At 42.2% G+C, this 14,883-nt stretch overlaps 1 protein-coding gene across 1 annotated transcript in view; it reads left to right on the top strand.

The window, feature by feature from the left end:
* Window positions 1–14,883, top strand: part of STARD13 (StAR related lipid transfer domain containing 13) — a 194,737-nt gene that overhangs the window by 28,944 nt on the left and 150,910 nt on the right. Inside the window, exon 3 of the mRNA XM_053386034.1 lies at window positions 8,372–8,405. Within this exon, the coding sequence (XP_053242009.1) occupies window positions 8,372–8,405 (34 nt within the window). The remainder of the gene's footprint in view (window positions 1–8,371; window positions 8,406–14,883) is intronic.

Raw genomic sequence — 14,883 nt, 5'->3', positions numbered from 1 at the left:
CTTCTTAAGAAACTACCTTTGTTGGATTGGGTTCCCCACCCTCCAAACGCAAGCTTTGCTTCCATCCTCCTCCTCTTCCAGTCAGTCAGTGTTAGATATTCCTTTTGTTAACCTCATGGCTCCATGATGGCCGCATGTCAGCTTGTACTAAGAACAGTTTTTGTTTTAAGTAATAAAGTTGCTTTATTGTCTCAACCAGCAGTTGTACCAGACTATTTATTTCTGAATTTGGCTGCTACACACATACATACACCAGTTGTTAGCGGGAAGTAACTTTGAAAATCAGGGGTGAGGAGCTTGTGGCAGCCATCAGACCCAGCCAGCTCAGGAAGATGATAAGGTGTCAGTTCAGTTGGTTAGAACATGGTGCTGATAATGCCAAGGTCACAGGTTTGGTCCCTGTAAAGTTGCATATTTCTGCATTGCAGGGGGGTTGGATTAGATAATCCACGGGGTCCCTTCCAACTCTAAGTAGTCCAGCAATATCTGGAGGGCCACAAGTATCCCATGGGTGCTGAAAACATTATCTGTCTTCAGCTTTCTGGGAACAATCATTTTAAAAAGGTAAAGGACCCCTGATAGTTAAGTCCAGTCACGAACGACTCTGGGGATGCGGCACTCATCTCACTTTACTGGCCAAGGGAGCTGAGTTTTTCCGGGTCATGTGGCCAGCATGACTAAGCCGCTTCTGGCGAAACCAGAGCAGCGCACGGAAACGCCGTTTACCTTCCCGCCAGAGTGGTACCTATTTATCTACTTGCACTTTGACATGTTTTCAAACTGCTAGGTTGGCAGGAGCTGGGACTGAGCAACGGGAGCTCACCCCACCGTGGGGATTTGAACCGCCAACCTTCTGATCGGCAAGCCCAAGAGGCTCAGTGGTTTAGACCACAGCACCACCTGCACCCTGGAAAAATCATTGGAGAACTCTTAATCTCAGGGTCGCAGGTTTTAGCCCCACATTGAGCAAAATATTCCTTTATTGCTGGGGGTTGGACTAGATGACCCTTGTTGTCCCTTCAGCTCTAAAATTATATGACTTCAAAACTATGGACAAGCTTTTTCCTTTATGAGGCAAGCTGCCAAGGAAGCTGTGGTAGAAGTTAAGCATCCTTTCTTTCCTGGAAAAATGGAGGTAACAAGATGTTGAATACTATGGACTCCATGCACCCATGGGGTTGCATTTATTTTCAGGAAGATCTCCCCCCCCCCATGCCTTTACTGCTGTCTGTATTGCAGAAATGTGGTAAGTGAGGAGCGTTTCCTGGTGAACAGACAAGGAAAACCGTCACCTGCTTAATTTCTTCAAGCCAGGAAGTTCTTAAAAACACAAGAGCTCTCCTTGGCAGCCGTATTCATTGCAGACAGTCATGTACTGTTCAACATGTCATTTGTTCTGCAGAAAGCTGCAATGCAAAAGTGTAGCACCACTGCACTGTACCTCTGCAGCTGTTTTCAGTGCTGTGATACAGGATGCTCTTGACAGGCGTCTTCATATAGCACTGAGATTATGAGACTAAAGTGTAAGGCTCTCCATTGTTCATTTGGCACTGATTGAGACTAAAGTGTAAGGCTGTCAGAGATATGCTGTCAGAAAGAGACAAAAGGCTAGTTTGCAAAAGGGATCCTAAAGGTGTTTGCACATCATTCCTGCTCTCTCGTTTGCTCACGTGGAGTGAGGTGGGTGGGGGAATAATCCTGGCTGCTCTCCTCTTTGACTCATAATCAGCCAGTTCATCTGCTGGTCCTTGACTATATTTAACCATTGATTTGGCCACTTATTAGCATATCTATTATTCATCTTCATCTGACCTCTTTGTAAATGTTTTATAAAAGGGCATTTTAATAGTTCCTGCATCCCAGGGATAGCCCTCTTTCTAAATGCCTTGAAATGTAATGGACTTAGGGAGAATTATTTTTCTACAGGATATAGTTCTCCTGATTCTTATGTTGATGTGGGGTAGTAGGTCCTCTGCCTTAGAAGAGTGACTCGTTGCCCCCTGCCCTTAAACACTGCCTGTATAGTTGTAAATAAAGGAATATTTATTTTTAAAAAACTGCCAGTCATTCCAGACAAAACTCTGCTAGATGGACCAATACTGACTTGGTATAAGGAACCTCCCTATGTGTTATTTCTGGAGAGTCTGTTATTGTATTTTATGTCAGGAAAAGCACTTATAGACAGGTATGTTGTCTCATTTCTTTACATGTCTCTCCTTATACACTAGCTACATCGTGACACCTTTGCCCTGTAAAGAGCAAGCCAGAGTACTGTTGGATAGCATCCAGGAACTTGATGACAACTTTAGCAGGCTGAAATTGCTAAGGCCAATGCTAATGGTTTGTTGTGTTAACACGTGAACACCTGATTTACTTTCCATGTCTTAAAAAAGAAACAATAGGCTTTATTCATCCACTTTTTGGAAGGAATAACATAATGATCTGCCATATGCCCTAATTTTCTTAATTTTTTTTTGTGTGTGTTCTGTTTTTGCTTGTGTATAATATGTTTTATTTGCAGGGTGCATGTGTGTGATGAGCACATTACAGCATAACATCTGCACAAGTTTTCAGTTACAGATGTTATCAAGTGACCCAAAGGCACATCTAATTATCCAGGGACTCTTCTTCTTAATGTTATAGGTGTATCTCATGACTCTGAAGCCTAGCATCAAAATAAAAATATATTGGGATACATTATCATATGAGCAATATGTAGGTAATGGGAAAAGCAAGAATATCAATGGGGGGGGGGAGAGAGAACTAAAATACAAACATCTTAACTACCCTTCCTTGCCTGCTTCCAACTAGAATGGAGCACCCAATTGGAACTGGTTAGATATAATCAGATTCACAAACTCCATTAAATACTCAAAAGTTTTCTCGGACAGAGACTGCTGTGGGTGCTGATGACTGTGCAACACGTTAGCCCTAGAACAGCCTTTTTGCTTTGTAGCATCCGTTCTTAACTTTGGGGGTATGTCAGAGAGGCATGGTAGCCTCTGTTTGCCCTACAAGTCCTCTATCCCTTCCCAAAAAGAATTTTGTTTCATGAGGACATGAACTCCTCTTTACTCTGCATCCCGTGTCTTAAGTTGTGGGTGAACATATCAGACGACACAGCAATTCTTCAAACAGCTCTTGTTTATTCACAGGCCAGAACAGAACAGAACTGAAGGGTTCAGTCAGCCTGCTTATATAGAGCTCCAGTACAACGTAACTGTAACAATTTTCTAAAACTATGCAATCACTGAACGTCACTTTCGATCCCTTATTTGCATAACTATCTACAGTATCCCTCTGCTGGCCCAGGGTGAGAACTTCAGTACATAACACCGTGCTCTCCAAGCACTAGTTTGGGAAGCAGTGTACGCACAAAGTTAGCCATATTTCTGTCATTTCTTATTAAATACTGCATTTTGACACATTTCTCCCCAAACCAGCCTCTATCCAAATTTAGAAAAAGAACGACCAAGCTGCATCTTAAGCTGGTAGATGGCTACGCAGCCAAAGTCACGCAAGTGTTTTCATTTTACAGATCAGATCTTGATTCAGTGCTGAAAGAAACACTATGACCCCAAAGCCAGAGGAAGGACTAGGAACCCTTATCTTTCAGATTCTCCATATACATAAACCAGGGGGTGGGGACTGGTTTAATTAGGCCTGGCAGGGGTTCCAATTGGACCTGTCAGACTGTTGCCCACAAAATACACCCACCTGTCTAACACCTGATGTCATATATGATGTCAGGTGGGGGCAGATAGGGGCATTGTTATGAAGGAACAACTAGACACCAACCACCATTTGATTTCCTATGCACTGCAAACAGCCATTAAGTCTGATAGGTGCTTCTTTATTTGACCATGCATCAAAAGACAAGGATGGTCTTATACACATCTGTGCAAAGAGAGAGACTTGTATACAAGCCAATCTTTCAAATCTACAGCAATAAGCCTGCCTCAAGATGTGCATTGTACCTAGCAACATATAAAGCAAAATAAAAAAATTTGAGATGCTGAATCATTTGTTTGCAAAGTGCTCTAAATTTGCTTTACAAACATCATTCTAAACTGCGCCAGATCCATTTAAATAAAATGAATGGTTCATGTTTTTAATTCACATAGGACAGACTTGGGGGTGGGGTGGGGATCTAATGTTCCCTCGGAAATTGTTTTTAAATTGCCTCCAACACTTTTCAAATGCAGCAAGGATTGCCAAAATGAACTGGTACCTTTTGCTCCTGGGAGAAGCAACTGAGCGAGTGAATGATTTTTATAGCACTCTGCAATGCAGACAAACACAGCTTTAGAACTTATATAGCAAAGCTGAACGACCTTCTGTGCTTTTCATCAGTGTTTCTATTCTAGGCAGGCACCGCACAGGCCATCTCAATTGTTTTGTGGGATTATATAGGTTTTAGGTGATTGAAGTGGTGCATTTGAAAGCAGACTAAAGACTTCCTGAATCTCTTTGGGTAACCCTTTTTGCAAGGTTGATATTCCTAGGGATGCCAGCTATTGCAAACAAGATAACCAAGAAGAAAGCAAGGAGGAACTTGTGTAGCGATTTTGCATCTTACCGAGTTTAACCAAAATGTGAGGCAAATATCTTCAATCATTGCTACTTTATCCGCTAATTCATCCAGATGGTGTCAGATCTATCTGGTCAGGCAGACTTAATTGTCAGATACACCTCCTGTATTAAACCTCGTGTTTTCCTGATTTAAATCATGTCCCAAAACTGCTGTTAGCCACGGGGAAGCCTATGAGTTCCAGGGGTTTCCACCCTTTTAGGGCCTGTGTGAATATCTGGAATTTTATATTTCTGATGATATATGATTATATATTTTGATTATATGTCGATATATACAGTGGTACCTCAGGTTACATACGCTTCAGGTTACAGACTCCGCTAACCCAGATATAGTACCTTGGGTTAAGAACTTTGCTTCAGGATGAGAACAGAAATCGTGCTCTGGTGGCATGGCAGCAGCAGGAGGCCCCATTAGCTAAAGTGGTGCTTCAGGTTAAGAACAGTTTCAGGTTAAGAACAGACCTCCAGAACGAATTAAGTACTTAACCCAAGGTACCACTGTATCATATATTTTATAGGGCAGTATATAAATTAATGGGATTGGCGGGTGGCGCTGTGGGTAAAAGCCTCAGCGCTTAGGGCTTGCCAATCGAAAGGTCGGCGGTTCGAATCCCCGTGGCGGGGTGCGCTCCCGCTGCTCGGTCCCAGCGCCTGCCAACCTAGCAGTTCGAAAGCACCTCCGGGTGCAAGTAGATAAATAGGGACCGCTTACTGGCGGGAAGGTAAACAGCGTTCCGTGTGCTGCGCTGGCTTGCCAGATGCAGCTTTGTCACGCTGGCCACGTGACCCGGAAGTGTCTCCGGACAGCGCTGGCCCCCGGCCTCTTGAGTGAGATGGGCGCACAACCCTAGAGTCTGTCAAGACTGGTCCGAACGGGCAGGGGTACCTTTTTTATATAAAATAATAATAATAATAATAATAATAATAATAATAATAATAATAATATATTGAAAGAATGCCATGGCCCCCATCTCCTCCTCATTACACACCCATGAGAGACATCAAGAAAGCACGCACACTTTGCTTTTCTATGAGGTTTGGGTAAAAGTGGAATCTAGTAGAATTACAACAGATCCTCTGGAATTTGCATGATTATACATCCTAAAACTGCTGTCAAATAAAAGCTTATATTAGTAGACTGCACAGAGGTGGGCAGAATCATAGGTGTTCTACTTGACAGCACCACAAAAACATCATTCGAAAGCACGCCTGGTAATGATTTTTACATGGGATGACAACCAAACCATCAACAAATCGCACAACTCATCTGCAGGCATCTGGAAAGCTCTGGATCTGTGATTTTTACAGTTCTGTGATTTGAGGTTGGCGGGAGAGGACCCATTTTAAATGATGCAATTTCAAGAGGTTCAGTTTTATGGGATTCAACTTATATGCATGCCTCCTTCCGAATCCTGTGGCACCCTACTTTCTCCCTCTGGCTGCTCTGTTCCACAAACAGTCTCCCAGGTCACTTCCGTCTCTGCCTAACTCAATCACTTTCCCAATCACTGCTCAGGGGGTCTTGAAAAGAGAAAACTGCTCTTCCAGCTTTCTCCTTTGGCTCTATGTACTTAGAGGCTTTGTGGGCACCAGCGGAATTCAAGGGCACCACTGATGTCATGGGCACCAGGTTGGCAACCAGAGGTTTGGTACTCAGACTTTGGCAAACCTAGGAAATAAAGAGTATTAGCTTGAGACAATTTTATACAAAGCTAAAGGAAACAACTGTTATTTTCTTATTCAGGTAAATCAGGAGTAACTCAGCTGTGGTCAGAGCTTCGAAATATCAGCAAGAAAGAAAACGGAATTAAGTATTTTAAAATTTGCTTGGCTGCTGCTTATTTTTTTAACTGCCATTAGCAAATTAGACAGTGCAATCCTATACACATTTATTTGAAAGTAAGACCTTTTGGACTCAGTGAGATTTGCTTCTGAGTAAATAAACATATATATGGATGCGGATGGCGCTGTGGTCTAAACCACAGAGCTTAGGGCTTGCCGATCAGAAGGTCAGCGGTTCGAATCCCCTTGATGGGGTGAGCTCCCGTTGCTCGGTCCCTGCTCCTGTCCACCTAGCAGTTTGAAAGCACGTCAAAGTGCAAATAGATAAATAGGTACCGCTCTGGCAGGAAGGTAGACGGCGTTTTCATGCACTGCTCTGGTTCACCAGAAGCGGCTTAGTCATGCTGGCCACATGACCCGGAAGCTGTATGCCGGCTCCCTCGGCCAGTAAAGCGAGATGTGCGCTGCAACCCCAGAGTCATCCGCAACTGGACATAATGGTCAAGGGTTCCTTTACCTTTAAATAAACATATTATTGCAATATAATAATATATTTAATGCTGTTGGTACTCTTAGTACTGTTTTGAGGCGTCCTGTAAAAGCACTAAATCTAAATTCTTGTGTGCGCCATTATTAGTCATATTTGCAGATGCTGTCAGGTTTTCCCCCACACAATTGGGGTCATGCTCATTCATAGTTTCTATGGCTCAGGCTGATGCTTTCCATTCAGCTTAGATAAATTGCTGTCCTAGTGTTCCACGAGTGCCATTTCCTATAAGACATTATTTCTATAAATTACTTTTCATCTGTCAGGTTTTGTGTTCCCATTTGGAATTGGTCAAGAGACATAACTGTATTTTTTGTTGGTACAATTTCACAAAAAGAACCAGAAATCGTAGGAGGCAGAGCTGGATGATGGGGGCTGACACACGCTCAAAGAGAACTAAGACAACTGTGGCACATATTTATGTAATTTCAAAACTGCTTGTTCTGTGTCATTATTTCCATGGAAATTTTAAAATCACAAGCCTTATTATGACAAAATAAAACCCCAGCAGTTTACTGATGGAACTATCAGGGCTTTTTCTCAGCCAGAACTCACCGAAGCTCAGTTCCTGCATCTCTCTGGTGGACGCCATTGCCATTCTAAGAGAACAAGGGAGGTGTTCATGGTGAGTTCTGGCACCTCTTTTTCTGGAAAAATACCACTGGGCACTATGGAAGTCCATTAGCCACATCACTCAAATATTGTAGAGTAGACCATAAAAACGAGTGTGCCTAATGTGCAGTAAATCATTCAGAGAAGACAACTTGATTTAAAATAAAAAATAAAAAATCAGAGCCCCTAATACTTGAGTAATGTTTCACATTCCTAGGCACCAGATATTATAGGTGCCAGCCCCATGAACGGACAAAAAGGTTAGTGTTCTCAGGCGCTAGCATCAAATGTTTTGAGTGCTCAGGGATTTACCTACATAAGGAGACATTGAGAACGCTGTGTTATTGGAAGAACTAACATCACCAAATTCCACACACATGAGCTTTAGCCATTTCACCTGTATGCTTGTATATACTGTCTGCCTCACAATATTCAACTGTATTGTCCCTCAGCATTTTAAAGTTTGCTCTTTTTTTTATCTGACACACTGTCTTTGTTTCGGTTTTTTAGCATTATATTAGAGTTTTAAACTGTTTGTGGTGTTAGCCACCTTAGGGATCTCAGCAGCCCGAAGGAAAAAAGGGACATAAATATTTTATATGAGTAAATATCTGTTTACAACTATAGGTCGAGCCCTTAATTAAAACCTTTTTTGGCAGCCATCTGTGAGTTCACAAAAAATCATTATCAGTACCTGTTGTTTCGCAGCATTAGAGTCGGTCAGACAACGATGGTGATATCTCAGAATTTAATATCCTCTTTTACTTTGGGTGCCTCTGCTATTTCGAAAGGAAACAAAATGTTTTGCCGACTAAGAAACGTAATTCTTTCTTGCAGATGCTGTCTCAGGAGTTGAACAGAGAAAAAGCAGGTAGGTCACTCATTGTTATTATATTTAGTTCACATGTCACACTAAACTATAGTCAGTTGTTTGTTGTGAATGCAGAGGTTGCTCCCACTTTGCTCTCCCCCCTGCACAAAGAGGAGCCACAAACCACGATCCCTGGTTTAGCATCACATCTGATGTAACACTAAACAAGGGATTGTTGCTCCCAGACATGACAGGAAAGGAGCAAAATGGGAACCGTCATAGTAATAATAATAATAATAATTTATTTGTACCCCACCCTTCTGGCTGGGCCTCCCCAGCCACTGTGGGCGGCTTCCAACAAAGATTAAAAATACATTAAAATGTCACACATTAAAAACTTCCCTAAACAAGGTTGCCTTCAGATGTCTTCTAAATCTCAGGTAGTTGTTTATCTCTTTGACATCTAATGGGAGGGCGTTCCACAGGGCGGGCGCCAGTACCGAAAAGGCCCTCTACCTGGTTCCTTGTAGTTTTGCTTCTCGCAGTGAGGGAACCGCCAGAAGACCTTCGGCGCTGGACCTCAGTGTCCGGGCAGAATGATGGGGGTGGTAACTCATGATGAACCATTCTACTGCTCATGAGTTATTTCCATGTACAGTGGTACCTCGCAAGACGAATGCCTCGGAAGACGAAAAACTCGCAAGACGAAAGAGATTTTCATTTTTTGAGTTGCTTTGCAAGACGATTTTCCCTATGGGCTTGCTTCGCAAGACGAAAACATCTTGCGAGTTTGTTTCCTTTTTTCTTAAAACCGCTTGAAGCGGTGCAGTTGCGACCGACCGTGCTTCGCAAGACGAAAAACCGCGCAAGACGAAAAGACTCGCGGAACGAATTAATTTCGTCTTGCGAGGCACCACTGTACTTTTTAGGAGGGAATATAGGAGTGCGTGGTAAAAGAGTGGGTACCAGGCATTTTGAAGTGGCTTGCCATCTGTGCATGGGTGCAATTGTTGTAGTTCTGGACAGGCTTGTTCTGGTTTATATTTTATTCATTACCAAACCACCACCACCACCCACATTTCTCTCAACCAAGGGTTGGAGAGCTTTTAATTCCTGCTTCAAAACAGTACAAGCTCCCTAAATTTATTTTTGGCTCACATTAAAAATCTGAGATGGAGAAGATGCATGTTGGCAAATACAGGATGTCTCAAAAATATCACCTTGAGAAGATGAGAAGGCATTACAAGCATTTTGTCAGGGACTGGCAGGGCTCTGAGGAGTGTGTGGTGGAGGCAGGGATGTTCTAGCTGATCCAGCGGAAGGAATCAGTGATTGGTGGAGTTTTGTGCCTCTCACGAGGCAGGAGCCAGAGCTGGAGGAAAGGGAAGTGTCCCAGAAAGTGGAGACAAAGAAGTAGACAGTTCCTGGGAGAATCAGGCTAGTCGAATCCCCTCCACCCCTTTTCCCACTGTCTCCCAGGACCAGGAAGGGCTTGAAGAGGCAAGCACAATTGTACCTTCCATGTGGGTGAAGTCACAGGTTTGCTTGTGTGTGCCCCGTCAGACACGGGAACTTAAGTTTGGGTGGAGGCGTGTTTACACTGTTGCTCCAACTGTCCAGCTCAGAGCGCAAGCCTGGGAAGGGAATAGCAGCTGCTTAGTTGCCAGAAGTGTGTTTGTGTGTTTAGTGCACCTTAGAATCTACTGTAAGTTTGTGCTTTGTCAATAAAGAATTAAACTACTGGCCCTTTGTCCTCCTTGAGCTGGGTATTCTCAGAACACATTTTTAGGAATGGTGAATTTTGCTGCAAATTTCATACCTAATCTTTATGCTCACCCAGTCAGCCTGTGAGCCTTATTGGGAAACTGTGAATGTTTTTGCACTGATTTTTTTTTTTAAAGCTGAAGCAGTTAATCAAAGCAGGTCATGTACTAAACTACTGTGTGTGGAACATAACATAAACCAGATTGTCAATGGATGACTCCAAAAAGAGAATTGGAGCAGTGATATTTGGAGAAGTACAATGGTTCTTGGAAACCAATGGCATATGCTTAAAGACTCCCTCATAAAAAGAGCTTCGATGTGTACAGACAGAAAAGGAAGCTCTGGCCTTGGTCTGTGGCTGTAAAATGCTCGGTCTGTCCATCTGTAGAAGGCCAGTAGAAGGCAGAAACTGAGCACAGGGCCCTAGCAACATATTGTTCAGCAAGTGCTGGTACCTGTCTCTCCCAGGATTCAGACATTATGTTCTTTTTCCAACCTCTGCTGCAAGACTTGAACCATTGAATATTAGACAAGAAAATGTCCTGGTAGCAGCAGACATGTTATCCAGGGCATTTAACAGTACTGACAGATAAAATAAAGATGAGGAGTTTACCACAATTCTTGTCAGAAAAGCAAAGCTGCTGTCAGTGTGTCAGAAGAAAATGTGCAAAGAATTTGCAGTTGTCACATCATGGTGCAGCAAGCAACAAAATATCACCACAGACTGGAGAGGTCATTACATACCTGCCCTGTATTTTCAATTTTAAAAGGCGCAGGTCCGTAGCTTGAGGGTTGTCCTGGATCTGTTACTGTTGCTTGAGGCACAGGTCACTTCAGTGGAACATTGTGCCTCCGACCAGCTTTTGCTAATGGCTCAGTCACTTCTCTACCTATAGACAGAGGTAACTTGGGTTCAGCGGTCTGTACTCTAGTAACCTCTAGGTTATATTGCTGCAATGTGGGGTTGCTTTTGAATACGATTCAGAAAGTGCATCTGGTGCAGAATTGCTGGCAGGAATTAGGCAGTTCTGTCCAAATGGCACCCGTTCTGGCACAATTACCCTGGTTGCCATTATGTTTCTGAGCCCAGTTTGGAGTGATGGTTTTAACCTTTAAATCCTTATATGGCTCAGAACCCCCAATGCCTGACTGACCATCTCTCCCTCCAAGGTCAGTGGGTGTGGCTTGGAAAAGATTAGGATGCATATAAGACAGGACAGAAATAAGCAAGCAAGCAAACAAACAAACCTCACACACAGTCACGAGAATTGCAGCTTTTGAAGCCTAATGGTGCGTGCATGGTGCTTGGAACAGTTTCTGTGTTAAACAAAAAAAACACCTTAAAAGTAAAGCTAATATTCTAAAAATAATGCTAATTCAAGTTTAAAAGAACAGCTGACTTTTAACCATACAAGTGGATTTTGTCTGGGTAACTAGCTTGAACCAGCTAGCTTAAACCCTGTGGTTTTGCATAGCTCAAATTGTCATGAGCCGCATAGCTCAAATTGTCATGAGCCAGCACACCTTTTGTTCAAAAATTATATTATTCTCCTATTCGAAGAACAACTATAACTAAGGTATCAGCAGATGAGGGAACCCCTTTTATTTATTTATTTATTTTGCAGCCAGTGTCAAGAGCTGGTGTGTGTATATGCTGACAAAGATGCTGATTTAGCACACTGGACCTGGAAAATTGAGGTCTTAATTGGCAGTTCTCTTGTTGAGCCACTTTTACTGTCATGTCAACAAAATGCTACTGTTGTTAATCAAAAAGCATAGTTTTCTCCGTAAATGTCTCAACTGTTATTTTTGTGCACATTAACTTTTATCTACTATATGTTATGAGTCTGTCTTTTGAATGCCAGGATGGTACTTGCAGAGGGGGAAATATGCTTATATTATTCTGAAGCGAGACCTGCTTCCTCTAAATGAGTTGTTTGGATTTAGTCATGAACTATTTTCTCTGGTTGTTTCTTGAATTATCTACACCATTTGCAGGGTTGGCTTTTGTGATTTGCTCTCTTGGATTTTTTTTTTTTAAGTAATGCATCTATTACTTTTTTGTGACTTGGTTTTCATACTGAATAGATCTTGGACACTGATGGATGACTCTTATGATTCTTCTGCTTGATCTTTCCATGCCTTTTTTTTTTTTTTGGTAAAGTTTCTTATTTTATGTTATAATGTATCTAAAACAGAGAAAACAATTATAACAGCAGACAAAAAAATAAAAGATGAAAAACAAAATTATAAAATAAGCATGTGGAATGAGTAGTTGCACATGAGTTAAAAAAAACAAGTACAAGTAAAGACTATCAATTTTAGCAGTTCATCAAGTATAGTTCCAGATTTGTCAGGCTTGTGACAAGGGCTTTTTTTCAGCTAGAACTCACCAGAACTCAGTTCTGGCACTTCTCAGGTGGGCACCATTGCCATTATAAGAGAACAAGTTGAGTTTAGGTACCTCTTTTTCTAGAAAAATAGCATTGCTTGTGACGAATGTTGTCTTGAAAATGATGGTTCCGCTGTGTATGTCATAAAGGAATGCCAAATCATATAAAAAGTGCCTGGAGTTTTTAATCCCTGTTGAAATTCATGCAGAATTTTCTCCATTATACTTATATTCCAGAGTAAGAGGTGCTAAGCATCCACTGTAAGATTTAGGGCTTATTATTGTGTTTATTTTCCTGTTTTTAATGCTACTGCTTGTGTCCTGCTAGCCAATGTTCCTTTTACATTGTATACTGTACCTGTTGCATTATGGAACTGTGCCAGTTTGATCAACGTACTGCCAATGTTGCACTAAATTTCATTCACACTCGTGGGTGTGGTGTGACACAACTGTGGGCACCGTTGGACATATCACCACTCTTTATGTGCACAAATGCTTCTGCACCCTGCATGATTTGCTCATTAAAATGACAGGAAAGAACTGTAGGCCAGAATATTGCCGCCCCATATTTCATCACATGAAAACCGCAGGAAGATTACAGCACAAAACTCATGATGTGTTTTTCCAGGTTAATGGGGTTCCATGGGGATATCTTTCTTGAAGCAATTCACATGGAAATGAGCTCTAAATTCCACTAGATTTCCAGAAGCTGCTTTTCACATCATGTGAAAGATCACATAAAACACAGGAGTGCTCAGCTAAGGAGACATCAGGAAAACTGAATGAAACACAGTCAGAATGCAGCCTGAATGTGTTGCACAAAGCAGCTTTCTATCTCAGAAGAGGCCTCCCCTCACATTCTCACACAAGATGGAATGTTTCTTCCCAGAACATGTCTGTTTGTGATGACACATACAAGCTCCATTTGAACAAAGAGGGTGTGCTCCCCCCCCCAACTTTTGTTTTAGTCATGTGCAAAACCTAAGCAGGTTTAATCAATTAATGGATGAAAATTTTATTTCATCAATCAGCTAAGATCTTTTCAATCGCGTGGCAATCCTGCTGTTAAGTTTAGTGCTGGAGGAGTTGCGAAGAATGACAACACAGTGCAGGATCAAGGGAGTTCTAGAACAAGGCCAGCTTTTTTCTTTCCTCAGTAGATGGCAGTCCCAAGCTTCAAACTCTTTACTAAGCTCAAACCAAGGAGGCTTGGCCAGTTTGGGAGAAGTTTGGAAACTGAGACAGCCTTGCCCTCTCCACCCTCGTTCTGTGACATTATCAAGGCTAACAGTCCTGTCAGAACAAGAGGTTGCCTGCATAGTTCGCACTGACCCTCAGCTCTTTCCAAACCTCCCCCCAGACATTCCATTTTATGGAAGGGGAAAATGCTTCTTTTTGTACGGCCGGCCCATTTCATTTGCATTTCCTTTAACTTAAAATAAATAAATAAACCGATACGTTTGGCCCGCTATTTCCTGTGCTGTCCAAAAGACCTTCCAGTATGTTTATCAGAATACTTAAAATGTTTTCTAAGAAAAGCTGCAGCTGCATACAGCCATTCCAACTCCTCAGGGAAACCTTTTATGGTATACTAGGAATTGACAGAAATGTGATTACGCACCAGAAATGGATTTTATTTCAATACAGAGTTCCAATAACGTTGCCTATAACTGTACCATAAAGTAATTAGCCAGTGTTTTAATGTGTGTATATGGCTTGTGAGTAATATTCTGTGCATTTAATGATTACATATGTTATGAAAAAGGCAGAAATGATGTTCAGAGGGGGGATAACCAGCTCAGTCTTTAATGCAGGTAGGAAATGCTTCAATGTGGCCTTTGCATTCTTCCCCAGTCAATTTCATCTAACAGGTGATCAGCACTGGAAAGTTGCTTCTCTCAGAGGCCCTCGCTGGCAGCCATGTTTCTGTGGCAGCTGTAATTTTCCCTTCTGTTCAGACATTCTATGGGAGGGGAAGATGTCTGCCATTAAACTGGAGTAAGGGAGTTCTAATCAGTTCCCCACACACCCCACCGCAAAACTGTGGTGAAAGCAAAAGAGAAGTAGTTCACCATCTGCTATGCTTACAGACTGCAAAATCAGGCTGAACACACTGAAACTTAAGCCCAGCCTTGCTGTGAGCTCTGCTACCGCTGGAGCCCAACTGGACTTCACCCTTGTGTGCCTCCTACTGATCTTATCCTGGTACCAGATTTTTTTTTTAAATTGGAAATTGGCAATCCCCAACTCTGCAGCACCAAAGTGCTGCTGAGGAATGAGAGGGAGAAAGCAAGCATCACAACTGGTTCTTACATGTTCACCTTTCCCAGATCCTAATGTGAGAAGTTTTTGCTTCCCACTACAGTCTAAATTCCTGACTGT

This window comes from Podarcis raffonei, chromosome 4, assembly GCF_027172205.1.
Source record: "Podarcis raffonei isolate rPodRaf1 chromosome 4, rPodRaf1.pri, whole genome shotgun sequence".
NCBI lineage: Eukaryota > Metazoa > Chordata > Lepidosauria > Squamata > Lacertidae > Podarcis > Podarcis raffonei.
The sequence above is the reverse complement of the archived record's forward strand: the minus strand, read 5'-3'. Positions and strand labels throughout refer to the sequence as shown.